The sequence below is a fragment of the Muntiacus reevesi genome, chromosome 2, assembly GCF_963930625.1.
Source record: "Muntiacus reevesi chromosome 2, mMunRee1.1, whole genome shotgun sequence".
Taxonomy (NCBI): Eukaryota; Metazoa; Chordata; class Mammalia; order Artiodactyla; family Cervidae; genus Muntiacus; species Muntiacus reevesi.
In genome coordinates, this window is record NC_089250.1 from 74,008,862 (window position 1) to 74,036,013 (window position 27,152).

At 50.1% G+C, this 27,152-nt stretch overlaps 1 protein-coding gene across 5 annotated transcripts in view; it reads right to left on the reverse strand.

Moving 5' to 3' along the window:
- SULF2 (sulfatase 2) overlaps positions 1-27,152 on the reverse strand; it is a 124,893-nt gene that overhangs the window by 87,217 nt on the left and 10,524 nt on the right. For all 5 annotated transcript variants that reach the window (XM_065922134.1, XM_065922132.1, XM_065922135.1 and 2 more), the window contains exon 2: positions 8,278-8,547. In XM_065922134.1, coding sequence (XP_065778206.1) covers positions 8,278-8,452 — 175 coding nt within the window. In that variant the 5' untranslated portion in view covers positions 8,453-8,547. The remainder of the gene's footprint in view (positions 1-8,277; positions 8,548-27,152) is intronic.

A 27,152-nucleotide genomic window follows, 5' to 3' on the forward strand; every position in this document is an offset into this window, starting at 1 on the left:
CAACAGGCCCTAATCTTCAACACACCCCACTAGGAAACTACATTTCCTAGGCTCTCTTGCAGCGGAAGTGGTCCCTTTAACCTTCTGGATCCACCTTCTGCTTAGTTTTCCAGCCCAGGGATCTGACCTGGATGGGCTGTACCCACCAGTGGCTTTACAGTCTGGCTTTGGCTGAGTTTGGCTGATGGGGGGTCCTGGCAGGAGATCAGCAAAAGGAAGAGCTAAGATTAGGGTCTGGATTCCTCCATCTCACCCCCCTGGTGTCAACAGAGGGTGACAACTCTGAGTGGCCCTGTGTCTCGAGGTTCCCAGTAACCATTTGCTGACCTTACCCCCTTGGTCTTGGTTTAGAGATGACCCCACTGTTACTAACTAGCCTTGAGTGCTACCCTATCATTGGTGATTTCCCCACACTTGCTCACACTTGAGCAAAAAGTTAAAGCCTCACTGAATAATCTAGGTTTGAATGTGTCCTGTATTTCTTGCTGACATCATGTGACTAATAAGTTCTGTCTGTGTTGTAGGTGATGTCTGGGATGAGGTTCCTAAAGGGAGCTGACTTGACTCAAAGGTCCACTCTCTTCCCTTCTGCCTCCTCCTCCTATCTAGAATATGGCTGTGATAGCTGGAGACCCAGCAGCTATTCTGAGTCATGAAGGTAACCTTAAAGATGGAAGCCACACCATAAGAATAGTAGAATACGTAAGTAGAGAAGGAGCTTGAGTCCCTCATAACATTGAACTCACCATGTTAGCCCTGAACTGCCAACTTCCAACATTTTTATGTGATTAAGAAGCAAAATTCTGTCTTGCTTAAGCCACTGTTATTTTCTATTTTCTTTCACCCACCGCCAAACCTAATCCTGATGCACTTAGCTTCCAAATTTAAGTGATCTCCTAAATGGTGCTGAGTTTAAAAAAGATCTTGCAGGAATGTACTTGGCAAGTTGAACACCAGGGTGGGTCCAAATAAGTTTCTCTTCCTCCTCAATGACCTGCATCCACATGTTTTTCTGAGCGGCAGCAGGAATGTCAGGAGCTGGTATCTCAGAGAGGCTGTGTTGGAAGTTACCATTGATCTGGCGTCCGGAATCTGGGCACACTATCCTAGGCTTCCAGCCATTTGGCTCCTGCAGAGCACCCAAGCCTGCAATTTAGAATTGATTTCTGAATATCAGTCTGCAGCACAGGGTGTGGTTTCCTTGTGTTCGCAGATGGAAAGAGGCAAACAAGTGCCTGGCCAGAGGCCCTCCCGAGCCTCTTTCTCAAGTCAGCCTCTCCCACAAGACAGCCCTCCAGGCTGGCAGACTTGCCATTTGCAGGATCACCAGCCCATCTGAGCATCTGGTGTGGGTCTCTGACCCAGGAAAGCATGAACAGGTACTTGATCTGCATATAATTCCCACCCTCCCCTACTCCTGGCCCATCCAGGCCTGGGCCTCCCCACTTGAACTTCTGACTCTAAAGGTTGACCACCTTGGCGTCTAGAACTGAGCTCTAGATAGCTTTCCCCATCTCTGTAAATAGAAAATCCACCCCCGCCCCCTCCCGAACCCCCCACCAGATGTTCAGGCCAAAACCTGGGAGTTATTCTGAACTCCCCTCCCACTCCACATCAGATCACTAGCACATCTTGTCAGCACCACCCTCTAACTCTGGGTCGCGTCTGACCCCTTTGCCCACCCTGGTCTGAGCTGCCAGGATCTTGTGCTTGGACCACTGCAGTAGACCTCTCTTGGGGTCCATCTCCTGCCTGGCCTATTGCAGCAGGCCCCTCACTGCTCCGATTGCACCCCTTCAGTCTGTTCTCTATAAAGTAGCCAAAAGGTCAAAATGAACACAGAAGCCACATGACATTCATGTCGTTCCCTGGTGTCCTGTCACTTAGAAAGTCACAGCCCTCCCCCGGCGCAAAGACCCCGCCTGAGCCGCTCTCCCACTACCAGCCGTAGCCGCTCAGACCTCACCTCTCCCTGGCTCCCTTGCTCACACTGGTCTCCCACTGCGGCCATCGGCTGCTCCGTGAGCCTGCCTGGACCGCTTCTGCCCCAGGGCCTTTGCACCCACTGTTCTCTGCCTGGAACACTCTTCCTGGGGGAGTCCTCTTGACTCGTATTCCCTAACCTTCTTTGTCCAGGTACCCTCTTCTCAGTCATGCTGCTCAACATAAAAATCACAACTTTTCCTTTCCCCTCCCCTCCTTGCTGACCTTCCTTCCTTGTTTTCTTCTGACAGCTTTTTACTATCTCATATAGTATTGGGTTGGCCAAAAAGTTCATTCAGGCTTTTCCATATGATGTTCTTAAAAACCCAAATGACTTTTTTGGGGGCAATCCAATACATATTTTACATATCTTTTAAATTAACTCTTATCCTAGAATATAAGCTCCCTGGGAGCCTATTTCGTTGGCTGCTGGATCCCGCCTGGCACGTTGTAGGTGCTCAACACACATTTCATGAATGAATGAGTCTGGTCCACCCTCTGGGTACCTGGCTTCAGAGAGAGCCCTACGGGGGTGCTGTGGGCATCTTCTGGACTTGACGGCACTCCAGCCATTCTGCCCTCTTCTGGCACCAGTTCTTGAAATTTGATTTTAGTGTATCCCTCTCCCAGGCTTCGTGGTTCATGTGAGGGTTGACCCCATCCCTGGGGCTCCAGGATATTAAGTCCTCACCAAGAACGTTAGGTTCATAGATCTTCCTCCATGTTCCAGATGAGCAAACAGAAGCCCAGAGAGGTCAAGTAACTTTCTCAAGGCCACACAGTCAGCAGCAGAACGAGAGTTTGAACCTGGCTGTTTTGCTAGAGAGTTCTCATCTTTACATCTCTATTGGAGTACTTTCATTGAAAGATATCCTGAGAGACAAAGGATTCTTTTGAATGGTGAACATCTGATCCGCAGTTCACGTAGTCATGAGTGCCACACCTGAAACCCAGCAAACTGAGGTCTCTGAAAGGCACCTTGTTCCAACCTGTGTGGACCCCAGGAAAACGGGCAGCGAAGCATCAATGCCTGATATTTGCAGCCTGTTTCCGTAACGCTCAGACACAAGACTTACTGCCAGGTGGCACCCATATAAGCATGGCCCCAACAGTCAAAACGTGTGATCAGACTCCAGAAAATTTTCCTCTTATCCAGTCACCAACCTGCTGATTAGGTCAAGGAGAAAGTCTCAGCGAGGGGCTGAGTTCCCCTTGAACTCCTCTCTCAAAACTGCCCATCACCTTTTATAACAAAGCCATTCTGGCCTCAGCCTCATGGGAGGCAGCATCTTGCCGAAATATAAAAACACTGCTGTTCTTATTAGACTTGGCTCTGCAGTGACCTTTTATTGCAGGCAGTGAATACTACTTTTTCATGTACAGTTGTAATTAAAGCTTCCTTTTCAAATAATACTTAAGCTTCAAAAAGTAAATCCAGTTCAAGTAATAGAACAGACAGCTCTGAGATGTTGCAAATATTCTCTTGCTTCAGGCAAGGACTGTGTCCAACACATCTTGGTGTCTCAGAGCCTGTCCCAGCCCTGGAGGCTCACCAAGGGTTTGTCTGGGTTGAATTAAACCAGAAACACAGGTGGATTCCACCGGTTTCAAAGCCTATTTGAAGGACACCATGCAAATGAGACCTTGGCTTCCGTATGTTTCTCCCTGTTCCACCCTCCTAGTGAAGATGGCAGCCAAGACCCTACCGATCTCCAAGAGTCATCCAAACACAGGGGGATTGTCCCCCAAAATATATTGATAGTGGAGACCACTTTCTGACCAATATGTCCTAGAACCTGGCCCCCTGGCAATGGACACTTCCAAGTGACCACTCAGGGAGGCACATCAAATGCATGTAGGGAAAAAGGAAAGAAAAAGAAAAAAAAAAAGGTCCAGCACCCCCCTTGCAATCAATTCAGAGGCAGGAAGAGCCCTTCTTCTGTGCTCTGTCCCATACCAGATCTCTCATCCAGACCCTAATTAGGATGGACGGCTCTTCTCCGCCCCGGGACTGGAAGAAAGCCTGGAATTATCTTAGTCGAGAAGGCTCCAGCCCCGAGAACTGTCAGAACTGCCGCCTGGATGAGCAGAAAATAGCAGATGATAAATTTTTTAGGACCACCCTCCGCGTGCCAGTTGTTGCTGACTGTGAGATAATGTGCTGGCCTTTTGGGGAGCATGCATTATTGATCTGGGTCTGTCTGGTGGTTTATAAAAAGCGCACCCTCCCCCCACCAGCACCTTGCCATCATCCCTCACCTCCTGAAAGCAGCTCAGTCTCCTCCAAACGCTGCTGGAGGGACTGGCTCCTTCGTGGAAGGGAAGACCGATCTGTGCAAGTGGGTGCTACGTGAGGAAACTGACAGATGTCACCGAGCACGCGGCCTCCACACCCACTGCATCCACTTCCTGGGATTGATCTTTCAGAAATCCTCGCTCTCTGATGCAAAGATGCCTGTATAAAGACGTTCTTGGGGACTTCACTGGCGGTCCAGTGGTTAAGAATCCGGCTTCCAGTGCAAGGGATGTAGGTTCAATTCCTGGTCAGGGAACTCAGATCCCACATGTTGGGGGGCAACTAAGCCTATGTGCCACAACTACTGAGCCTGTATGCTCTAGAGCCTGCACACCCCGACTAGAGAGAAGTCCATGGGGAACCACAAAAATCCCGCATGCCACGACTAAGACCTGACACGGCCAAATAAATAAGCAAATATTAAAAAAAATATTTTTCTTTGACAACAGTATTGGTAACAGTGAAAGCTACTAACAAACGCACTCCCAATCTAGAAACAAGGGACCGGTTAAGTCAAGCTGTGGTTAAGACCACAGGCTCTGGGTTCAAATCTTATTTGGCCACATCCTAGCTGTGTGGCCTTGGACTAGTGACTTAGTTTCTCTAGGCTTCAGTCTCCGCATTCAAAGGAAAAGGAGGGATCTAGGCGTTTTAAGTTCGCCCGGTTTTCTCTGCTTTCCTCTCTCCACGTCCTCATCACGCCCGAAGCTCCCTTCCTTATATCTGCATATGCTTTGTTCGAGAGTCACAGGTGCAAACCTACAATCAGATTCTGACATAAGACTTCGTTAGATCATGCAGCTGCAGCAAAAATTTGGTGCTCCTAAGAGTAGACAGTCAATCATCAGCCTTGATTCAGGTCAAAAATCTAGGATCTCCTTTTGTCCTCAGTCCCCCAGCCATCCACCCATTCACGCACTCTTCGGGATTCACTGTTCCTGCCCTGGTCCCAGCTCCCATCCTCGCCTGCCCCATTATGGCCCTGTACTTCTACTGGCACCTGATTTCAACATAACAGGCAGAGGGATCCTATTGGAACATAAGTCAGGTCACAGCCCTCCCTGATGTCCATTCCACTATGAATAAAACTCAAAATCATTACCAGGATGACAAGGTCCCCCACAACCTGACCTCATCTCCCTCCATACACCCCGGCTCTCACTGCTCCAGCTCACAGGCCTTCTTTCTGTCCTGACCCACCAAGCTCATTTCTGTCTTTGCCTTTCCTGTTCTCTCCAGCTGGAGGGATCCTCCCTCAGCCCCTCTGCTCCCAGCACAGTGCACTTAATCAATATCTATTGAATGCATGAATAAGCGTCCGGGGAGTCTTGAATTCTCAGGCATAACTATGATGGAAACAGCTTGAGGGACCCCACGAGACATGACCAAGGTGTGCGGAGGTCAGGTGCTGCCTGTGAGCGCTCTTTGCAGAATTCTGCCTGAAACAAAACTCACGGTCCCATGGCCACATTCTATAGGCTCCCCAGGTTATCAAATCTGGCTCATTCTAAATGCTGCTGGGGAGTTGTTCAGTCACTAAGTCGTGCCCAACTCTTTGGGACCCCGTGGACTACAGCATGCCAGGCTCCTCTGTCCTCCACTATCTCCCTGAGTTTGCTCAGATTCATGTCTATTGACTCAGTGATGCTATCTAACCATCTCATCCTCTGCTGCCCCCTTCTCCTTTTGCCTTCGATCTTTCCAAACATCCAGGGTCTTTTCCAGTGAGTCAGCTCTTTGCATCAGGTGGCCAAAGTAGTGGAGCTTCAGCATCAGTCCTTCCAATGAATATTCAGGGTTGAATATTCAATGAATATTTAGGATTGACTGGTTTGAGAAACAGGTATCCTATGCATCAAACTGTCAATAAAAGCCCTAGGCTATGATTGCTTCTGGCTGCAAATTGTTTTTGCACCAAACAACTCCCTGAGAAACATCTATACTTGTGATCATTAATACAAATCATTAAAAGGGAGTGGCTTGGATGCATATAAATCACCTTTTCTTGGTGCTTAAAAGACTGATTTCAAAAAGGGTGTAGGTTTTCATTTGGATCGTCACCACAATCTTGTATATTTGACTGCAAAGGCTTTTCTGGTCAACCTTTAAATTTGTTGCCACCAACAATATTCAGTTTTCCTTTGATAGGGGACAGAAGCTAAAAGCCTACCCCTCACCTGGTCAATTGTGGCACTCCTCACCACAACCCACGGGAGCCTCCACAATCTGGTTCCCTTCCTTCTCTCCTGGGTCATCTTATGGCCCTTCCCAGGCTCTGGCCACATCGATCTCCTTGGCTCTGCCTCAGGGCCTTTGCACACGCTGTACTCTGTGCTTGGAAGGCTTTGCCCCAGATTTTCACAGTACAAGGCAGGATGGTCTACCATGTCTATCATCATCACTGTTAGCAAGAGGGGGAAGTCCGATTTACAGTAGAAGGAAAACGCACAGGGGCTTGTATGCTGTCTAGTACTGTAGACACACAAGGCTACTGAACTGGAAAGGGGGCTGGTTCTGGGCTGTCTTCTAAGTGTATATGCCAGATTTAAAAAGCAATATAAAAAATATAAACTATGCTGTTAATGATGTTTTTATATTGATTACATGTTAAGATGACAATAAATTAGATATATTGGGTCTTTTAAAAATTAATTTCCCCAGCTTCTTACTTTTTTTTTTTAAAGTGTAGCCACTAGGAACTTTAGAATTACGTATGTGATTTGCATTTGCGCCTCACCTGATAGATCTCAACGGTAGCTTGTGTGGGGTTTAACATGGAGAAATGGAAATGGTAAAATCAGTGAATTCGAAGGGGGAGAAGACACAAGTAAAGGAGAACAGGGCTGACACTGAGACACCCTCAAAGGTGAGCTGGAAATGTAATGGAATGTGACCTCAGGGAGCAGAAGGTCCAGCTGATTGACTCTGGGGGCCTCACTCCCGGTGGCCTCATGGATGGAGACTTCTCAAGTGAGTGAAAATGTGGTGAGAGATGCCTCATGAAGATGAAGGTGTCCAGCTGGGTGGAGGAGCCCAGGGCTTGCTTAGGAGGGAGAGGGAGGAGTCCAGGAGGGTTTCCACAGTGAAGCAAGGACACGACCGGGGGGGCTGTCTGAGGGATCAGGGAGAGCGTCCTGCTGTAACCGAGCCCCATCACGGCAGGGCCCTTCTCCTCACTTGCTCTACCTGGAGCCCGCAGGACCAGAGGGGAAACAGTTCAGGATGAGAGGCGACCACCCTTACCCTCCCAAGCCACCATCCCTGTAAATTGAGTCGGGTCACGAGCAGTAGTGGCCACCCTCCCTTTCCCGAGATGCTGCCAAGGAAGGCAGAGCCCACACTTCCCTGGGTTAAGACTAGTGCCACCTGTTAAGATGGGTTGAACAGGGGTCCACATTTGCAGGTGTATGTGTACACACACATGAAATACACACACATGCTGCCCAGGCTGGCTCCCCCCTTTTGTTTGGCATCAGCTCAAATATCACCTCCTCTGAGAGGCCCTCCTTGATTACTAATCCAAAGTAGCTCCGACCATCACCGCAAGCCAGAATCCTCTACAGTTACCCCAGAGCGTTTCTCCCTTCTTGAAATGATCTTCCATATGAGCTAACAATGACCTTGATTATCTGTCTCCCACATTCCATGAGACTAGAGACTGCCTGCCTGACTCGTTCCTGAAGTTCCAGATCCTAGAATATGGCCTGGAGCGTAGTAGGTTCTCAGCAGAAATTGGACAACAAGTCATCAACTGGTCATAACATCTCTTTTCCTTAGGACTTTGGAGGAATCTAGGAATGGGTCTGCATTCGGAAAAGGTGGGAGACCCCTAACCTTGAGGACCCAGCTGTGCATCCCCATGCGTGGGGCCAACCCCGGGACTCGGTTCAGTCCATTAGACATGAACTCTGCAGGGTCAACCCGAGCACCTGCATCAGGGCCCGAGACCCAGCATGGTGAGCCTGGGCGATGCTGCCTGCCAGTAGCTGGGCGCTTACCGAGCTCCACGTCCTGGTCGTCCGTCAGCACCAGGATGATGTTGGGACGAATGTTTCTGCGATCCCTCTGAAACCTGCCTTTCAGGCGGTGGTGGGACAGGAAGGCCGCGCTTCCGTCCAGCAGAGAGAAGACCGCTGCAGAGAGCAAGCAAAGCAGGACGCCGGCCGGGGCCATGTCACGTTTCTGCGGATCCCCTTGCTTCTGGCGGGATGCAGGTGTCTGGAGCTGTGCTCCGTGGGTTTGTTTCTCTTCCCTCTCTACTCACGGACCTAGAGGAAGAGGAAGCACATTAGGCCACAAGTTGCATTGTGACTTCTTTGATGGCTTCTGGCAGGGGCAGTGAGAGCTTCTTTGATCAGCGATAGCTAGAGCGGAGCAAAAACCCAATTTGGTTAAAGTTGCAAGAAAAGTTATTTGCAACTGGCTCAGGGAAGAGGCTGGCAGGAAAGCCTCCAGAGACCACTTCTGCAGACAGCATTCCTCCCCTGGACTCAGCCATCCTCTGGATGTGCCTGTGTGAGCCCAGGTCCCAAGTCAGGTAGTCAGCCTGCCTCCGAACCCGCCAACCAACATAAGACAAATCACCCCGCAGTGAAAGGAAAGGAAAAAGTCTGGGAGAGCAGACATTTCTGGTCATCTCTTCTCTGCCAGCACCACGGAGGATGCAGAGATGAGCGGATGCACCCCCAGCTCTCAGGTAGCGTGTGACTCGGGGAGGGGTCTGGGTGAGCTGGGCTGAAGCTGTAGGCTAGGCGACTCTGTATTTTAGTCTCGGCTCCATCACTCACCAGCCAGGTCTCCCCATCAATAAGCCAGTGAGCAACCTCAGTTTCCCCATGAATAAAACGGGGAGACATGACTGTTGAAGAACTCAACCCAGGGGGGCAGTTGTTCACAAAGGTCGCCTGTCAACAGGTCCTGTGATGGGGTAAGATGTTTATATTGGTTTTAAGTTGCAAAACAAAATGACAACAGAGAAAACTGAGAGCTCGGCAGCTGAGGGAGGAGAAGTGTCACAGTCCCCTGTGATCCTGGTCAGCCCCTTGACTGCGGGTCAGATGGGGTCGCCAGCAAAAGGCGGGGGAAGGAAGGCTGGCTGGCTAAACTGGACTCAGGCGGGTCTCAGATCTCGCTCTCTGCAGTCATTTTTTAACTTCTTGAGGAAATGAGCCTTCAATTCCTGTCCAGATATAGACGTTTTGGTCTTATCTATTTAAAACGAGAGAAAGAGCGAGCAAGAAGACGTGTTGGGAGGAAACCAAGCTTGTCGACCTGAGTCACCGTCCCCACGACCTTGAAGGACTCCTTGTCCCACTGCTGTTGCGGGGAACCCTGCCTCGCCTCAAGCCATGGCTCAGGGAACTCATCGAAGATCCCAGGTCCTCAGCGGGGGGTGTGTGGCCTGTGTGACCCCCCCTGGGGATGGCACCAGCTGCCTACGGGGAATCCCACTTCCTCCCCAACCCGCTGTCCCCACCTCCATCCTCTCGGAGGAGCCAGCAGCGTCTTCCTAAAATTCAGATCCAAACATGCAACTCACAAGGCCTGGGTAAGGCGAGACCAGGGAGGTTCTCGGGGCCCAGGCGGCCAGGTGCAAGGTGACCAGCTCACCTTAGTCCTCCCTGTCACTCACCCGTTAAGACCCTCCCCTGGCTTCTCAGGGCTCAGGGTACAAAATGCAAACTCCCAGTAAGTCTTACGGGGTGGGGGGGCATGATCCAGCCCCTGCCCACCTCTCCCCCATCCTCCCAAGTGCTCTCAGACGCATGGCTTTTTCCTGTCACTTAGACAAGACTTTGCCTTGCAATGCAGGGGCTGCAGGTTCAAGCCCTGGTCCCCGAGTTAACCCGAGTTAAGATCCCACATGCCTCCCGGCCAAAACACCAAAACATAAAACAGAAGCAATATTGTAACACATTCAATAAAGACTTTAAAAATGGTCCACATCAAAAGAATCCTTTAAAAAAAAAGAAGGCATAAACACAGTATTTTGAAAAAGAAAACTTTCTACCCAAGTATAAATAAAACAGCCGTGTCCTTTTCCTGTAGAACTAACCACACAAAGTCAAAGAGCAGAAACCGCGCTGCCCCATCTAACAGCTTCAAGTTCACATTTAATGCTCTAAGCTGAGCCCTGAGCTGGCGGCTCCCACATCTGCACTGTCTCTATTTGCGGGAAATAAGCAGGTGTTGAAAGGCGACAAAGCACTTTAGCACCATCAGGAGATTTTCTGCTGGAGGTAATGGGAGGCTTGAGAGGGTTCAAAGGAGAAATGCCCAAGATTCTAGTGGTCTTTGAATTACCCCAGATCATGGGAGGGGGTCTTCGAATCATGTTATCAGTCCATGTCGCACCCCCCTTCAGGAAACAAAGACGACTGCTTGGTGCTTTGCACCTGAAATGTGCTCTTGACTGGCACACCCGTTGGCCCACTAGAATGGACATTCATAAAGCAAACAGGGAAAAAAGGACAGGGAAGCCTGGTGCGCTGCAGTCCATGGGATCGCAGAGAGTCAGACATGACTTGATGGCTGAAGAACAACAAAAGCAAACAACCCAATCACAAAATGGGCACAAGACCTAAAAAGACATTTCTCCAAAGAAGACATACAGATGGCCAAGGGGCACATGAAAAGGTGCTTCGTGCCGCTAATGATTAGATAAATGCAAATCAAAACCACAATGAGGTATCACTTCACACACTTCAGAATGGCCATCATCAAAAATCTACAAAAAATAAGTGCTGGAGAGGGCGTGGAAAAGAGGGACCCCTCCTGCACTGTTGATGGGGATGTAAATTGCTACAGCCACTGTGGGAAAGAGTATGGAAGTTCCTTAAAATTTTAAAAAAGAGTTACCACATGATCCAGCAATCCTGCTCTTGGACATACACTTGGACAAAACTATAATTAAAAAAGATACATGCATTCTATGTTCACAGCAGCACTGTTCACAATAGCCAAGACACGGGAACAGCCTAAATGTCCATCGACAGACGAATGGATAAAAATGTGGGATATATTATACCGTGCAATACTACTCAGTCACAAAAAGAAGGAAGTAATGCCACTTGCAGGCAACATGGATGAACCTAAAGATCATCATACTAAGTGAAGCAAGCCAGAGAAAGATAATTATCATTTGGTATCACTTAATGTGGAATCTAAAAACCTGATACAAATGACCTTATTTACAAAACAGAAGCCGACTCACTGACATAGCAAACAAACTTATGGCTACCCAAGCGGAAATGGGAGGGGCGAGGGACACATTAGGAGTGTGGAATTGACAGGTACACACCCCTATACATGAAATAACCACGGGCTTACTCTATAGAACAGGGGACTAGATTCAGTATCTTGTTACTACCTATAGTGGAAAAGAATCTGAAGCTGTACACCTGAAACTAACACAGTATTATAAATCGACTACAGTTAAATAAAAAAAAAGCACATTTATGCTCCTTCAGATGGACATCGAGTGATAAAATAGCAGCGAGAGAATTTCTAAGGGGTGCCCTACAAACAGCAACTCTCATTTTATACACATATCAACTTATTTAATAAGCATATCTGCCCACCAATATTATACTCATTTTATGGATGAAGAGGCTGAGGCACAGGGAATTTTAATAAAAGCGCTCTCCCACGATCATATGGCTAAACAAGGGGCAGAGATGGGATTTAAGCCCAGTCTGGCTGGAGTCAGCAGCTCAACGAGAACCTCCTGGAAGCAGATTTCTGGGTAACTTTCTAAAGGTCTCCCAACCTCAGTTTCCTCATTTGCCTCTGAAGCAGCAGGAAGCCAGGTGCCCTTGGAGGGTCTTTTTGGCTCTGGGCCTGTGATACGGAGGAACAGGGGGCCCGGGTCAGATGGTGGGTGGAGCTGGGGCATACGGTCGACTGGACTCTTCCTGGGACCCTGAGGCTCTTCCCCTCCGCTCCTGGGCAGCTCTAGCCTTCCAGCCAGGATGCTGACCCTCTGGATGGGAGTCAAAACTCCACGACCAGAAATCAGAGAATAACAGGAGCTAATTACTTCATCAGCTCAAGTCATCAGTAGGTCAATTTTTGATGAATTCCCCAAGCTCCCACTTCCCTGGCCTGGTGCCAGCCTCTCTCTGGATGCTGAATAAATCAATTAAAATGACACAAGGGATTCTGCCTCCATTTTTCTCCTTCTTAGTAAAGATTCAGAGAGGCTGAAGTGAGAGCATATCTGGTGAATCTCTGCAACACCAGCTGAGTGACACTTTGTCCATCCCTCGGACCCCTCTGCTTATTTCCACCAGCTGGATTCCCTTCCTGCTCTTCATCCTGTGTCTTTCTCGCAGACCTTGGCAAAGCCACATCGGCCCAAGAAGACATCACTGGAAAAGCCGAATGCCTTGAGTGTTCAGAAATATCACTCTTGCTTCTGGATTTATCTGATTTGCAGAGGAGCAGGTCTCGGCATCATAGCTTTGGGGAAATGCCTGGGACCTCACACAGGCCTGTCTGGGAAGACCCACATGGCTATTTTCCTCTGAGGATCCCCAAACTCAACAAGAGTGGCTGAGAAGAGTTCAGGAGCAATCAGATAGCTCAGAGAGTGGGAGCGGGAGAGGAAAAAGTGGCCAGAAGCAGGAGGAGGAGTTGATCGGCAGGAGGTGAGAATAAAGGAAACTGGGATGTGGAGATCCCCAGAGCCCCTGTCCTAGACCCTGGGGACCCTCCTACGTGGTCCAGAGGGCCAGACCGTGAGCCATGTCTTCCTTCACTCACTTTACAAGTAAGTATTTAGGGTTACGTGTCTGGATTATGACAGCCTAACTGGTTTCCCTGCTTCCACACTCAGCTCCTTTTATCAAGCAGGCAGAAGGATTCTGTTAAAGATAGAAGTTTGTCTTCCTCCACAGAAAAGCCCTCCAGGGTTCCCACCTCATGCCAAATAAAACTCCCAAGCCCTCCAAAAGGCCTAGAAGACCCTATGCCTTCTGTCACCCACTTCTCACCTCATCACCTCCACTCCCCGCCCTTCCCCACTTGACTCTGGTCACACAGAACCTGTGCTGCTCCTTGTCCAAGCCAGGCACCTCCCCACCCCAGGGCCTTTGAACGTGCTGTTCTCTCTGCCCAGAGCCTTCATTCAGATCTCTTCATGGCCCTTTCCTCACCTCCTTCAGGTCTTTGCTCAAATTTCACCTCTGCAGGTTGAAACAGAAAGCTCTTCCCTCCCTAGGAGCACCTACCACCTCTGACAGCTACATATTTTACTTATTTTTTTTGTCAGTCTCCCCTACAAGAACGTCAGTTCTTTGACGGGATGGATTCTTGTCAGCTTTGTTCACGTCTCTATCGATAGCCATTCAGTCGTGTCTGACTCTTTGCAACCCCAGGGACTGTAGCCTGCCAGGCTCCTCTGTCCATGGAATCCTCCAGGCAAAAACACTGGAGTGGATAGCCATTCCCTTCTCCAGGGAATCATCCCAACCCAGGGATTGAACTCAGGTCTCCTGCATGGCAGGCGGATTCTTTACCGTCAGAGCCAGCAGGGAAGCCCATCCCAACACCTGAAACAGTGCTTGGAACACAGCAGACATTGAAGATAATACTGATATATTGAAGATAATTGAAGATAATACTAAAATTCTTGGTGAAGAATTTTCTCCCTTCTGGTAACTGGACCCTGGCTGTACTTGGAGGCGCTAAAAAGAGTCACTGGGTGATGTCCAACCCTTTGCGATCCCATGCACTGTAGCCTGCCAAGCTCCTCTGTCCCTGGAATTCTCCAGGCAAGAATACTGGAGGGTTGCCATTCCCTTCTCCAGGGGATCTTCCCAACCCAGGGATCAAACCCGATCTCCTGCATTGCTGGCAGCTTCTTTACCATCTGAGCCACCAAGGAAACTCAGATGGCGGCAATGACCACTCCTTTTCTACTTATGTGCAGTTTGAACATAGGCTAGAACATGTGACCCAAGTGGAGCCAGTCAGCACGTTCCATCTCTTTGGTTCCAATGACTGGCCCAGAGACAGACACGTGACCCAAGCCTGGCCAATGAGAGAGAAGTAAGAAACAGTAGGGTGGATGCTGAGTGCTGGAACCGGGCAAGCCCAGCCCAGCCACCAACTGGAGCCTGAGAGAGGACTCCCCACCCCAGGGCCTTTGAACGTGCTGTTCTCTCTGCCCAGAGCCTTCATTCAGATCTCTTCATGGCCCTTTCCTCACCTCCTTCAGGTCTTTGCTCAAATTTCACCTCTGCAGGTTAAAACAGAAAGCTCTTCCCTCCCTAGGAGCACCTACCACCTCTGGTGTTGGTGGGCTGAACCAAGTTGCACCTTGGAGCCAGTTACAGGTTCAAGCAACTGCCCTTTGTTGCTTAAGCTGATCTGAATTGGGGCTGTCATTTGCTATAGGAAAATGCCCAGACCAACACAGTAACTACCCTAAAAGAATAATGAGGAATAATGAGGAAGAATTACAATTAAATTTTAATTATTTAATTCTGCTTATTGCAGAACTCGACCAAAACTAAACACTTTTCCTGTGTTAACTCAGGTCACCTTACGATAACGTTAGGATGCTCCAGTTGTGGGTGAGGAAACTGAGGGCATGGAGAAGTTCGAGAACTTTCCCAAGGTCGTGCTGTTTGGACGCTGACTGTTATCCCTTGACTGACCTCCTCCTCCTCTTCTCTCCTCTCTTTCCTCTGCCCCGGGAGGTTCACTTGGCTGGACCACATCAACAAGCTCTGTGCTGTCTGGCTCCTGGCTGGGTTTGGCTAAAGGAAACACTGCCCAGGGAAGGGAGGACAGGAGGAGAGAAAGGCCTGGGTAATTTCCAGGTATCTTCCCTGCCCAGTTGCTAGGAACTGAGCATATCACTCCACTGAAGGCCACAGCTCCTGTGGGTGGCCCTCGCCAGGTTCCAGCGAGTGGTCCCCACTGTCCCCTGGCCCCAGAGATCTGTATTATTCATTTTACATCTCTGTGGGGGGCACCATCTGTTTCCTGCAGGGCACCTGTGCTGAAAAAGCAAGCGGATAGCGTGCCCAAGATGGCACTCCCCAGATACCCTGACCCCAGAGTCCTCTCTTGACTCCTCCGTTTACTTGGAAACTGACATATGATACTAGAAGCTGAGGTTAAGTGTGTTGTAGAAACAGGAAGAAAAAGGGGGAACTGTTGATCTGCGGGCAGGCAGGGATGGCTGCGTGGAGGAGTCCTTACAGAGAAACGTTTGAGAAGCCTAAGAGGAGCAAAGTTCTGAAAAATCCAGAGGATTTGGGTAGACTCTGACGAAGGCGTGGAGGACAGAGTGCCTCAGGCAGGGGAAATAGCTTCCGCGAGTAGCAGGCGGTGTGGGAGGAATGAGATGTGTGGTCCCCAACCTCGCGAGCCTAGAAACCGTCTAGACAGAGGATGACACATGCACATCTGGTAAACCTGACACTCCCCCGGCATCGCCCCTTGCTGGGAGAGGAAGCCTGGCTGTCCTTCCCTCCTCCTCTCCAGGGCTGTCACAGAAAGGACACGAGCTCCTGCAGTCTACAGTCCACAGACTCTCTCCGTTTCGCCGAACAAGTCCAAGGGTCAGGTGGCTCTCTGTAACTGTCCTTGGAATTTCCGCAGAGAACCAAGCCCGCAGGACAAGAAGGGTCCTCAGAGGATGGAGGGAAAGATCAGGTTTCAAGACGAGGGCTCAGGATCTGGAGAGGAAATTAGGGCATAAAGAGAAGAGCCTAAGAACCCAGTTGCCTGCACAACTATTCATCTGCCAAGGGATTCTCGAACGCCTGCTCTATGCCAGGCATAGTTCTTGGCACTGCATGTAAAATAGTGAAAGAAAAAAAAAAATCTGCCCTCATGGAGCTGACATTCTAAGGAGTCAAGATATCAGAAGCTGGAGTGGAAAGAGTCCAGCGAACGGTGAGAAGTGACAGGAAACAAGACCAGAAATAATGGTAAACCACAGGTGAACTCTTAGAATGGAGTCATGGATTATAGAGCAAGCTCAAAGAAAGTTTAAAAATGATATAACTTGAAGTCTTGAGAAGCTGAGCATCAAAGTGTTTTGCATACCAAGTGAGGGACCATATATTTACACACTCAAATATCTGAGCAGAGCCTTTATCAGATCTGAGCCCATCTGAGCCTTCTGAATCCCCTGCCTCAGTGACCAGTCCAGCAGACTAATCCAGGTGCTTTGGTCTGACTAGGAAGAGGTGCCTCTTATTTCAGCCGGCTAACTTGGTCCATGTCAGTCCACCACGAGGATGAGGGAAGTCTCAGATGCCATCTCGCCTCATGGAGAGTTGGAATGAAGGCACCATGTAGAAGAAAACACAGCTTCGAAATAGAACATTCTTGGGTTTTGCCAACATTCGAGACCATGGATCTGGCTAAGCCCGAAGGAGGAAGATTCACCTCCGGGGTCTTTGTTTTGGGCACCCAGGGATTCTTCTATGTTCTTCAGTGGCTTTGAGGGTTTTTCTTTCCTTTAGGGTCACTTTCTCACACTTTGATTCTCTGAGGACATGAATCAAATTATCTTGCTCTCTTAGGTCACTCAGAATTGCTTTCTCGATCACTTGCAACCAAATGAGCCCAACTGGTAGAGCAGGCTGGGGGCAGAGAGTTGACTCAGGCGGCTTCCCGGACACCGTCTGCCTCCGTGTACAGACATCTGACAACACGGCCACTAGCCCGTGGCCTGGGCCCCCCTCTGCCTTATCACAGGCAGACCTTCCTTCTCTTACTTGCTGACGAGAGGACGGTGGTGCAGACCAGGGGAAGAAATGTGGGCATGGGAATCCTGAATTCTGGTTCTGACCTGCCCCAGTTTCCTCACCTGCCAAGAAAAACAGACTGTTCCCCGGGTCTGGACCGGTGGAGCCTAAAGCAGAAGGGGAGGTGCTCTCCCCTTGCTCCCCGCAGAGGCCTCCCTGAGTCCTGGTCTCATCCAAGGTCTGTTCTCTCCAGAGCACCCCTCACCACGTCTGATTGCTCGATGCACTCTTCTGCTGGAGTGTGTGTCTTGCAGGGAGTCGTTTTCCCCACCGGAAGCTCTGCACGGGTGGGGGCTGTCTCTCTTATTCCATAGCCTCAGCCCCTGGCTCAGCCCCCTGGGCACTAGTTCTTCAGGTTAACAAATATTTACTGAGAACTTACTCTGCACCATAAATTAAACTGAGAGCTGAAGAATTGTTGCTTTCAAATTGTGGTGCTGGAGAAGTCTTTTGAGAGTCCCTTGGACAGCAAGGAGATCCAACTAGTCCATCCTAAAGGAAATCAGTCTGAATATTCATTGGAAGGACTGATGCTGAAGCTCCAGTACTTTGGCCACCTGATGTGAAGAGCCAACTCATTGGAAAAGACCCTGATGCTGGGAAAGACTAAAGACAGGAGGAGAAGGGGTGACAGAGGATGAGATGGTTGGGTGGCATCACCGATTCAATGAACATGAACTTGGGCAAACCCTGGGAGTTGGAGATGGATAGGAAGGCCTGGCGTGCTGAAGTCCATGGGGTGGCAAAGAGTCGGACAAGACTGAGTGACTGAACAACAGCAACTATGCATCAGGCCCTGTTCTGTGTGCTAAGGACCCAGAAACGAGTACTCTGATGTGGGTCAGACACCAAAATAAAAGACAAGCACATGAGCTGATTGAGTCCTTAGGGGAGGGGGTGGGAAGGGCTGGGGTGGGAAGCTTGCATCTTTAAATAGGAGGGTAGCAAGGCCTCTCTGAGAGATGACACTTGGGCAGAGTCCTCCAAGAGGTGAAGGAAAGTGCCTTGTGGATATTCAGGAGACCAGTGTTCCAGGCACAGAGACAAATGCAAGTGTCCTGAGGTAGGAATGTGGCCAGGGTGTTTGAGGAACATGAAGGGGGCAAGTATGGTTGGGGTGGAGCTGAGTGAGGGGGACTTGGAACAGTCTAGCCCGTAGTACTGCACTTGGATGTAGGTTTTACCAGGGTCCTTCTGGCTGTACGTGGAAAGCAGGCTATAGGGAGCAAGGGTGGACACCCGAGGCCAGTGAGACGATGGCCGTGGACCGGGACTGGACTGGGGTGGGAGCAGCAAAAGGGTGAGAAGTGAGATTCCAAGTACTGTGAATGAATGAGTGAAGGACTGACTGAACAGAGGGAAGACTGGCGCATGCCAGGGGGTCCAGTGACCACTTCTATCCACAAAGTGACAGTGAAGTCGCTCAGTCGGGTCCGACTCTGTGACCCCATGGACTGTAGCCTACGAGGCTCCTCTGTCCATGGAATTTTCCAGGCAAGAGTATGGGAGTGGGTTGCCATTTCTATGTAACACTTCACCTCCAAACATAGCAGTGGAAATTTTTTTTTTTTTTTAATGCTCAGGAACTTGGGTTCAGGAATTCCAGCGGGACACAGCAGGAAGGGCCGGTCCCTGCTTTATTGCGCCTGAGGCCACAGCTGAAAAGATTCAAAAGCTGGGGACTTGAATCCTCAGTTTGGTGGCAGTGGGCTGGAGCCTTGGGTAGCGGGTGAGGGGGCTTCCCCACGTAGCTTGGGCTTCCTCACGGCATGGCAGCCCCAGGCTGGCGACTGATTTCTTCTGCAGCAGCTTAGGGCTCCAAAAGTGAGCGTCCCACCAGCCCAGGTGGGACTTCTCTTTAAAATTTATTTGGCTGGACTGGGTCTTAACTGCAGCATTTGGAATCTAGTGCCCCAACCAGGGATTTAACCCAGGTCCCCTGCATTTGGATCTTGGAGTCTTAACCACTGGTCCACCAGGGAAGTCCCGACCTCATCTCTTCTGATTGAACCTCATCTTTTCTGCTGTCCCAGCCTTACTCCCACCATTCTACTGGTCACCAGTGACACGCGAGCCTGGCCAGATTCATGGAGGGGACACGGGGCATGCCCCGCCTCCAGAGAGAGGAAGGAGAAGACCGCACTGGAGGTGCACATGTGGGGGTTACCTTGTGGGCCTGAGAAAACACAGGCTGCTGCTGCTGCTGCTAAGTCGCGTCAGTCATGTCCGACTTGCTGCGACCCCATAGACGGCAGCCCACCAGGCTCCTCTGTCCCTGGGATTCTCCAGGCAAGAACACTGGAGTGGGTTGTCATATCCTTCTCCAATGCATGCACGCATGAAAAGTTGCTTCAGTCGTGTCTGACTCTGTGCGACCCTATGGACAGCAGCCCTCCAGGCTCCTCCGTCCACAGGATTCTCTAGGTAAGAATACTGGAGTGGGTTGCCATTTCCTTCTCCAAGAAAACACAGGAGGCCCTGCCAAGTTATGAAGGCCTGGGTACACCAGGGGGTGGCAGCCTCTCCCCTGCACACGTCACCCTTCTAGGAAGTGAAACGGCATCTGAGTCAGACTCCATCTGTCTGCACCTGCCAAGCTTTGGAGTTTGTGCCCACGCCCATATCAAAGATTCCCGAGCCTCAGGAAGTCCTGGGGTGACCGGAAGGCTCCCCAACCCCTCTCCTCTTTTGTGAATGACCCAAAGGGGTTAGATCAATGGGGCCTGTGCTCAGCTGATTCTGAAGGGAGCAGAAGAGGCAGAAAGCAAGCTTGTCCTAGGCGTGAGCGTGCGGTAACAGCCTCTCCTCCTGTGCCACTTCAGAGAATAGAGGAGCCCCAGTTAGATCTGCATTGAAAACATTGACTTATTCCTGCTTTTTAAAAAGTCCCTTCTTTGTAAGTAGAAAGGAAGCCACCTCCTCATCGCAGGAACCCAAACAGAAGTGGGTGATCTGATTTTGGGGAACTGGCCCTCACTTCCCCGGGTCCTTTCCTCCTGCTGACGTGGGCTGTGACCCTCTGCTCAGGGTCACCGTCCACTGGGAGGCCGCCCAGGCCATGGGGCTGTCAGCCCCGGTCGCATGGGTGGGCTGCTGGCTTGTCGCAGTGGGAGACTTCAGCTGGGGGCTGCTGGGCTGGGTTTGGGAGGGACATTAAGACAGCCTGGCTGGGCAGGAGAGCTGCACACAGCTCCTCACTTTCCAGAACTCGGCCCAAGGGCATGTTGCTTCTCCCAGAATCGACTGCTAGGGTTTGATAGGCAGCTGCCAGGAATGTTCTGGCAAGATGGGCAGGGGCTTCTGGTGTGGAGCTAATGGTCCGCTTAGCTCTCCAAAGGGCGACCTGATTGACCTTGACCCCAGCACCCCATATGTCAGGGTCTCGGAAGTTCTGCTTATCACCTGCCCTGGCGTTTGTGCCAGATGGTTTTCTGTTTACCCCCTTTCTTATTTCAGTAAACGCAGTTACGGAGGCAGTTTCCTCCCTCCGCGGGGAATGAGCGCCACCTGCCCTAAACCGGAGTCTTTCGACTTGGGCACTGCTGCTATCGGGGCTGCGTCATCCTCTGCAGCGGCTGCGCATCGCAGGGCGTTGAGCAGCGTCCCTGGCCGCCCCCTGTTAGACGCAAGAGGCACCCACCCCCAATGGTGACGGTAAAAAACGTCTCCAGATATTGCCTAATGTCCCCTGGGGGTGGGGGGCAAAATCGCCCCCCAGGTGAGAACCCCAGCCATAAACAGACAGCAGCACAGAGAAACAAATACAGTGACATTATGGATAAATTCCTGCTTGCCAAGGACACCGGACATTTTCTTGCAAGGGGAGCAGGCCTCCTTGATGACTCAGAGGCTCAAAAGAGAGCACGAGGAAGTTCAACGTCATTAACGTCAGGGACTCCTAAGACGAGGACCCCTGGGTCCCGCCCACCAGGAAGCAAGACTCAATCTACTCGGTGGGACTGGGTGGGCTGGAGGTGGGTGGGCTGGCTCACGGGAAGTCTGATGTTGTAATGGTCACCCGTGGAGACACACCTGTGTGCTGCGGCCTTTGTCTAAAGTGAGGATGCAAACTCAGATGCCTGCAGGGCCCAGGCTAGAGGCGTGAGTGAGCGACAAGGGTTTAGGGTCACGGAGGGGTGGACGGGCCGTTTGCAAAATCAAAATAGTCACTACGTTTTAAACTCTGAGCAGGCCAAGCAAAGCTCCCCTGGAGCTTGCCTGGGGGCCCATGTACTACCCTTTGCAGCTGTGTGGTCTTTTCTGAGCACCTACTCTGTGCCAGTGCTGTGTGGAAAGCTGGGAGACAGCAGTGAACCTGAGGCAGGCCAGGCCTCTGTCTTGAAGGAGCTGACCTTCTGGTGGGGGAGACAGACATTTAACAAATGAAGATGAATTCCAGATGATCTTAAGAGCCTTGTCAGGATGACAAGATAGGGTAAATCAGGGGAGGCCTCTAGGAGGTGGTGTCTGGGCTGACACCAGAAGTGGGCTGCAGAAGTCAGTTGTGGGCACAATGCTTTCTAAGCAAGGGAAAAGCGCAAGCAAAGGGCCTGTGGTAGGAAAGAGCAGGGTCCATGTGAAGATCAGAGAAAAGACCAGAACGGCAGGAGCGGGGAGCAGGAGTGGTCGCCTGGCATAGGTAAGGTTGCACGTCACCTGCCCTCAGCCCACACTTTCCCGGTAGGCCACACCTGCTACCCTTCCTGGGTGTTTAGGGGAAACAGCAATCAGATACAGTTCTTCCCACCTCTGTTCTTTGTTCTTTTGTCTTGGCTGTGGACAAAAGCTTCCCTGGCAGCGAGCTACAGAGTTATTTCTGCAAAAGGCCTTTGGCCAAAAGCAATAAAGTCGGACCTCAACAGAGTCATTATTCACGCCTAATTGTGGGCTGGTTTTCGGTGTAGACAGCCGTGGCCAGGGCTGGTGATTCCAGTCCCACCCCCTCCCATGTGCTAACCCCACTGGTTCTCAGCACAGTTTACCCCCACAGACCCTGTATTTAGGTTTTCAGAGATTGCAGTCTCTTGCATACACATAAAGGGGTGAAAGGCTAGGTTGACTGCCCGGTATTTATAATGCAGTTATTTCTCCCCTTTCACCCAATCCACAGCCGCGTGTACCCTGCTCACTCATCACACCCTGCTATTAGCAGATGCGTGTCTCATTAGCTCACCTTGGAAACAGCCTGAAGCTTACAATCATTTGAGAAGCTTGTACTCACAGGCGGGGGAGGGCGTCTAAAGCAACTTTTACCAAATAACCCGCTAAATTTAGAGATGGAAGTCAGGGAGAATGTCGAATGACAGATCTGTTTCCAACCCTGGCGTGCTGTGCTGTCTAATTAGCAGCAGCTGGAAATAGACCGCCACAGGGAGGAGCGCCGGGGTCAGAGGTGTTCTTGGAGCTGGGGTTGGTCCCTGGGGGACTCACTGGGTGTCAGCAGGTGTCCTGCCTGTCCAGGTGCACAATGGCTGGAAGAAAAGGAGTGGGCCCTGGGCTCCTGGTGTCCACGGTGGGGAGGCAAGAGCCCACCCGCTGGGCTGGCCGGTCCCTCACCACCAAGCACCCTCTCCTTTCCAAGGGCCAGCTTCAATCGGCCCCATCTTTGGGGTGAAGATGCTGAGCACGGCCGGGATTCTGGGAGCTAGTTTTGGCCCGTATAATGAAGGTGGGGCTCCCGAACCCCTAGCAGTGCCTGAAATATGGCGCCCCTGCCTGGAACAGCATCATACAGACTTGGGCATACACTTATAGCAGACTCGAAAAATATTCATCCATCCATCCTCTCCATCCAATCATTCTACAATGCTAGCTGCTCATCCTGGGGCAGAGCCCCTTATTCAGGGGCTGTGCAGAGCTTTCTAAGTCCTCCTTTCTGGCCAGCATCTGGTCCCCTTCTCTTGACAACAGCACCCCAGTTTCCTTTCAAGGATTCGCTCTCTCTCTCTCTCCTGCTAAGATGCCCCACCGTCTCCTGCCATGTCACCAAAGGGTGATCACATGACCAAAGCTGGCCAGACGCTCTTACTGGGCCCTGACCCTCAAATGGAATGTTAAGAACAGAAAAAGCAGGGGGGCATTTATCTCATTGGAACCCCTCCTTCAGGAGGCTGCTGGCCACTCCTGCCCCTAGGCCCCTAGAACTTGCGAAGTGGAAGCCTTAAGAAGGCCTGGCAGCTTTTATATGTGCGGTCTTAGAAGTCAGGCTATCCCGAGACGCTACACGGTGAGGAGGTACAAGCAGCCAAGGGGAAAGACCACGTGGAGGAGGATGGAGCCCTTCAGCTGAGCACCCGTTTCTGGACCAACAGTCGCTGACAGCCATTCAGATGGTGCCATTTTGGACCTTCCAGCTGGCATCACTCAAATCGAGAACCACCTGGCAACCCATAATCTTGTTAGAAATAATCGTTGCTTTAAGCCACTGAGCTGGGAGTGATCTGTTACACAGCAGACACACGGCTAAAGAGCCTGGAATGACACTGATGAGAGCCTGGAAGGTTTCCTACGGTGAGTCGAGACTTTTGTCTCCTGGGGCCAGTGGCTTTACTCAGAAGAACACTTAGCGGAGAACATCATTCATTCATTCTTTCAATCAGTTTCAAACAGCTGGTGGGCTGCTACAAAGATGAACAAGTTGAGCCCCCTTTTCCGGTGAGGGCATCACATCCTCTGCCTCAGTTTCCTCAACTTTGAAATGGAGATAACAGGCCCTGGTTAAAAGGATTATCATGATGATTAAAGGGCTTCCCTGGTGGCTTAGACGGTAAAGAATCTGCCTGCAATGCAGGAGACCCAGGTTCAATCCCTGCGTCAGGAAGATCCCTTGGAGAAGGAAATGATAACCCACTCCAGTATTCTTGCCTGGAGAATCCCATGGACAGAGGAGTCTGGTGGGCTTCAGTCCATGGGGTCGCAAAAGAGTCAGACATGACTGAGCAACGAACACTTTCCTGATGATTAAACGCTTGGCAACAAGTACCATGTAGATACTAGATTTTATTATCATTAAAATAAATGAAATTGCAACATATTGCCCCTAGAAGGGTGGCCCTTTGGTGTGAGCAAAGTGTAGCAACAAAAGGCAAACGCCAAGGCCCATGTGGGCCAGGCAAGTAATGGAACCAAGTGATGTGGGCCCGGGGTGAGGAAAACCTGAAACCCACATGTCTCTTTCTCTCCAGCTCTCACTTCAGCACTTTCGACAGAGGCATCCGAAGGCAGAGGAGGCCAGTGTGTCTGCGGGTCACGCGCTTAGAGGGGTGTGCAGTGAGACGGAAGTGGAGGCCAGGCGGTGCAGGGCCAAGGAGTTTTTACTATGGGTGCAGCAGGCCCCTGGAGGGAGGGTTGTTTCGAGGAGCTGCCAGCCCCCACAAGCCCTTTTGTGACTTTGCAGAAATGCATCCCAACAGGCACCTACTCTCCTGCTTCAGGAGCCCTCCAACTTCAGCTGTATGTTGGAATCATCTGGAAGCTGTAAGACAGCCTGATGCCGGGGTCCCACCCCCAGGGGTGCTGAGTTTGTTGATCTGGGTACGGTGTGGGCACTGGAACTTAAGAGCGCCCCCGGAGATTCGGTTAGGAACCCCTGTTTACTCATGGGCATCTCCCTGTCCGCATGGTGACGAGCCCCACCCTGGGCTCCGAGGACACACTCAGGGCCCTGTCCTCGAGGTCTGTCCCCTACAGATCAGCTCCTTTCCCAAGAGGGCCTCGCCAAGGCCCAAAAGAGGAGGTGGCCCAAAAGAATCAAGCCCTGAGCCCAGTCATGCCTTCAGCCTGCTGCCGTCTCTCTAAGCTGGACATTTCTCAGCAGGAGGAGGGAGACCAGTGGCCTTTCTCATAAGCAAACTGGCTGAAAAGACCACACAGGATGCTAGGTGTAAAAGCACTTCAAAGCTGAAAAGAACTGATGCAGCGATGATAGAAAACAGTGTAGGGGTTCCTCAGAAAATTAAAACTAGAACTGCCACATGACCCAGCAATTCCACTTCTGGGTGTTAATCCTAAGGAAATGAAATCCCTCAAAAACCTATCTGTACACCCCATGTTCACTGAAGCATTACTTAACAACAGCCAAGATATGGAAACAATCAAAGAGTCCATTGATGGATGAGTGGACAAAGAAAATGTGGTATACGTCTACAGTGGATTATTTGGCCATAAAAATTAAGAACTTCTGCCATTTGTGACAACACAGATGGACCTTACGGGCATTATACTAAGTGAAATAAGTCAGAGAAAGACAAATACTGCATGATCTCACTTATAAGTGAAATCTAAAAAACCAAACCCATAACTGAACTCACAGATAGACAGCATGTTGGTGATTGCAAAACTGACGGGTGAAGGATAAGTGAAATGGGTGAAGGGGGTCAAAGGCACAGACTTCCAGATATAAAATAAGTAAGTCTCGTGGATGTGAGTTACAGCGTGGTAACTATAATTAACAAACTATATTGTATGTTTGAAAGTTGCTAACAGTAGATCTGAAAAGCTCTTATCAGAAAAAAAAAAAAAAACTAAGTATGTGTGGGATGGATGTTAAAACTTACTGGGGTAATCATTTTGCAATGTGTACATATATCAAATCGTTATGTGTATATATCTAAAATGAATACAGTGTTACATGTCAATTACATCTCAACTCAAAAAAGCTAAAAAGTACCTACAAATATAAGCAATAATAATATCTGCCTTTTGAGGCAATGTCCCATGCGCCCACATACTGTTCTGGTATTTCACAGTAACTCTAGGAGGATGCTACTGGGATTACCTACGTTTTACAGAAGAGGTATCTGAGGCTCACAGAGGTTAAGTGACTTGGCCAGCTCCACCCAGCTTCGGCGTGGCCCAGCTGGGATTTGAACCAGGAAGTCTGGTTCTAGAGTCCATGACCTTACCCACTATGTATGACACATGGATTCTCAGTGAGTTCTTCTGTGCAGTCACCTGTACCAGCTTCATCTCCTGCAGGTGGAAACCACCAATACCCAGATGAGCCCAAGAACTCATCACCCCATTCACAGCAGAGGCCAATCCGTGCCAACCACGTGGGTTTATCTCAGTGGCTAGACTGACCGGGACATTTCAGGAATATGTCAATAGGAGGGTGAGGGGCAGAAAGGAGCCTGGGGACAACTCTGAGGCAGAAACTGCATGTGCCTTCCCTTCTGGCCGTTCTTTGGTCCACAGGATCCAGTTTTTTCAGGGGGCGGAACTTGCTGCCCTCTGGCAACAACCAGCATTAGTCTAAGCCAGTAGACTCAGGAGGGTGAAACTGTCCCCCCAAGAGGTGTTTCTCAGGAATTCATGAGTTTTCGGTTGTCATGTGACTGGGGGGTGCTTCTGGGGTCTAGTGGGGGTGCAGGGAAGGTGGATAATTCACAATGCTCCACACAGTGAAGAATCACCCCATTTCCAGCATGACTTTCTAACATCCCGCCAGACATCCACGGAGGTGAAATAGCTTTTTACACTGCCTGACCTTAGACATGAACTCCATTTCACATATAAACACCAAAGATGTTTTTGTGCGGTTCTATCCTAAACCATGTCTTCCGGGAATATGATCACTAGGGAACTTGAGGGAAGACGGTAGTTTGCTTCACTTGGAAATTTTGGTAGGTTGTTCTCTATTTTGAAAAAGCATATTGCGTATGGCTATAGCACTGGTGGTCTTCGAGCTGTCAAAGCCAAACATCTGTATGTATCTTACTGCATTTGGAGCCGTCAGATCTACATGATTCTGCCCCAGTGTGAATACCTGCTTCATTACACCCTCTAAGGTACTTGTGCTAAGTGTTCATAGGCTCAATATATAGCTTAATTATAAATCAATTTCCTTTTTAGTTTTTCTTTAAATTACTGTCGGGATACTTTATTGATTATTAAAATATATGTGCAGATAGGTTATATTATCTATGAATTTACTTCAGGGAAACTAGGCAAAATACATCTGCTATAAGAAGAGGGTGTTTGGCCTGCTAATTTGGCGAAACACTGAGCTAAGTCAAACATAAAAAACCTATTTCCCTTGGTCAGTGTTTGGCTTAGAGGTGAGGTAAACCCAACCCTGGGCCAGTGAAGCATAAAGCTAAGTC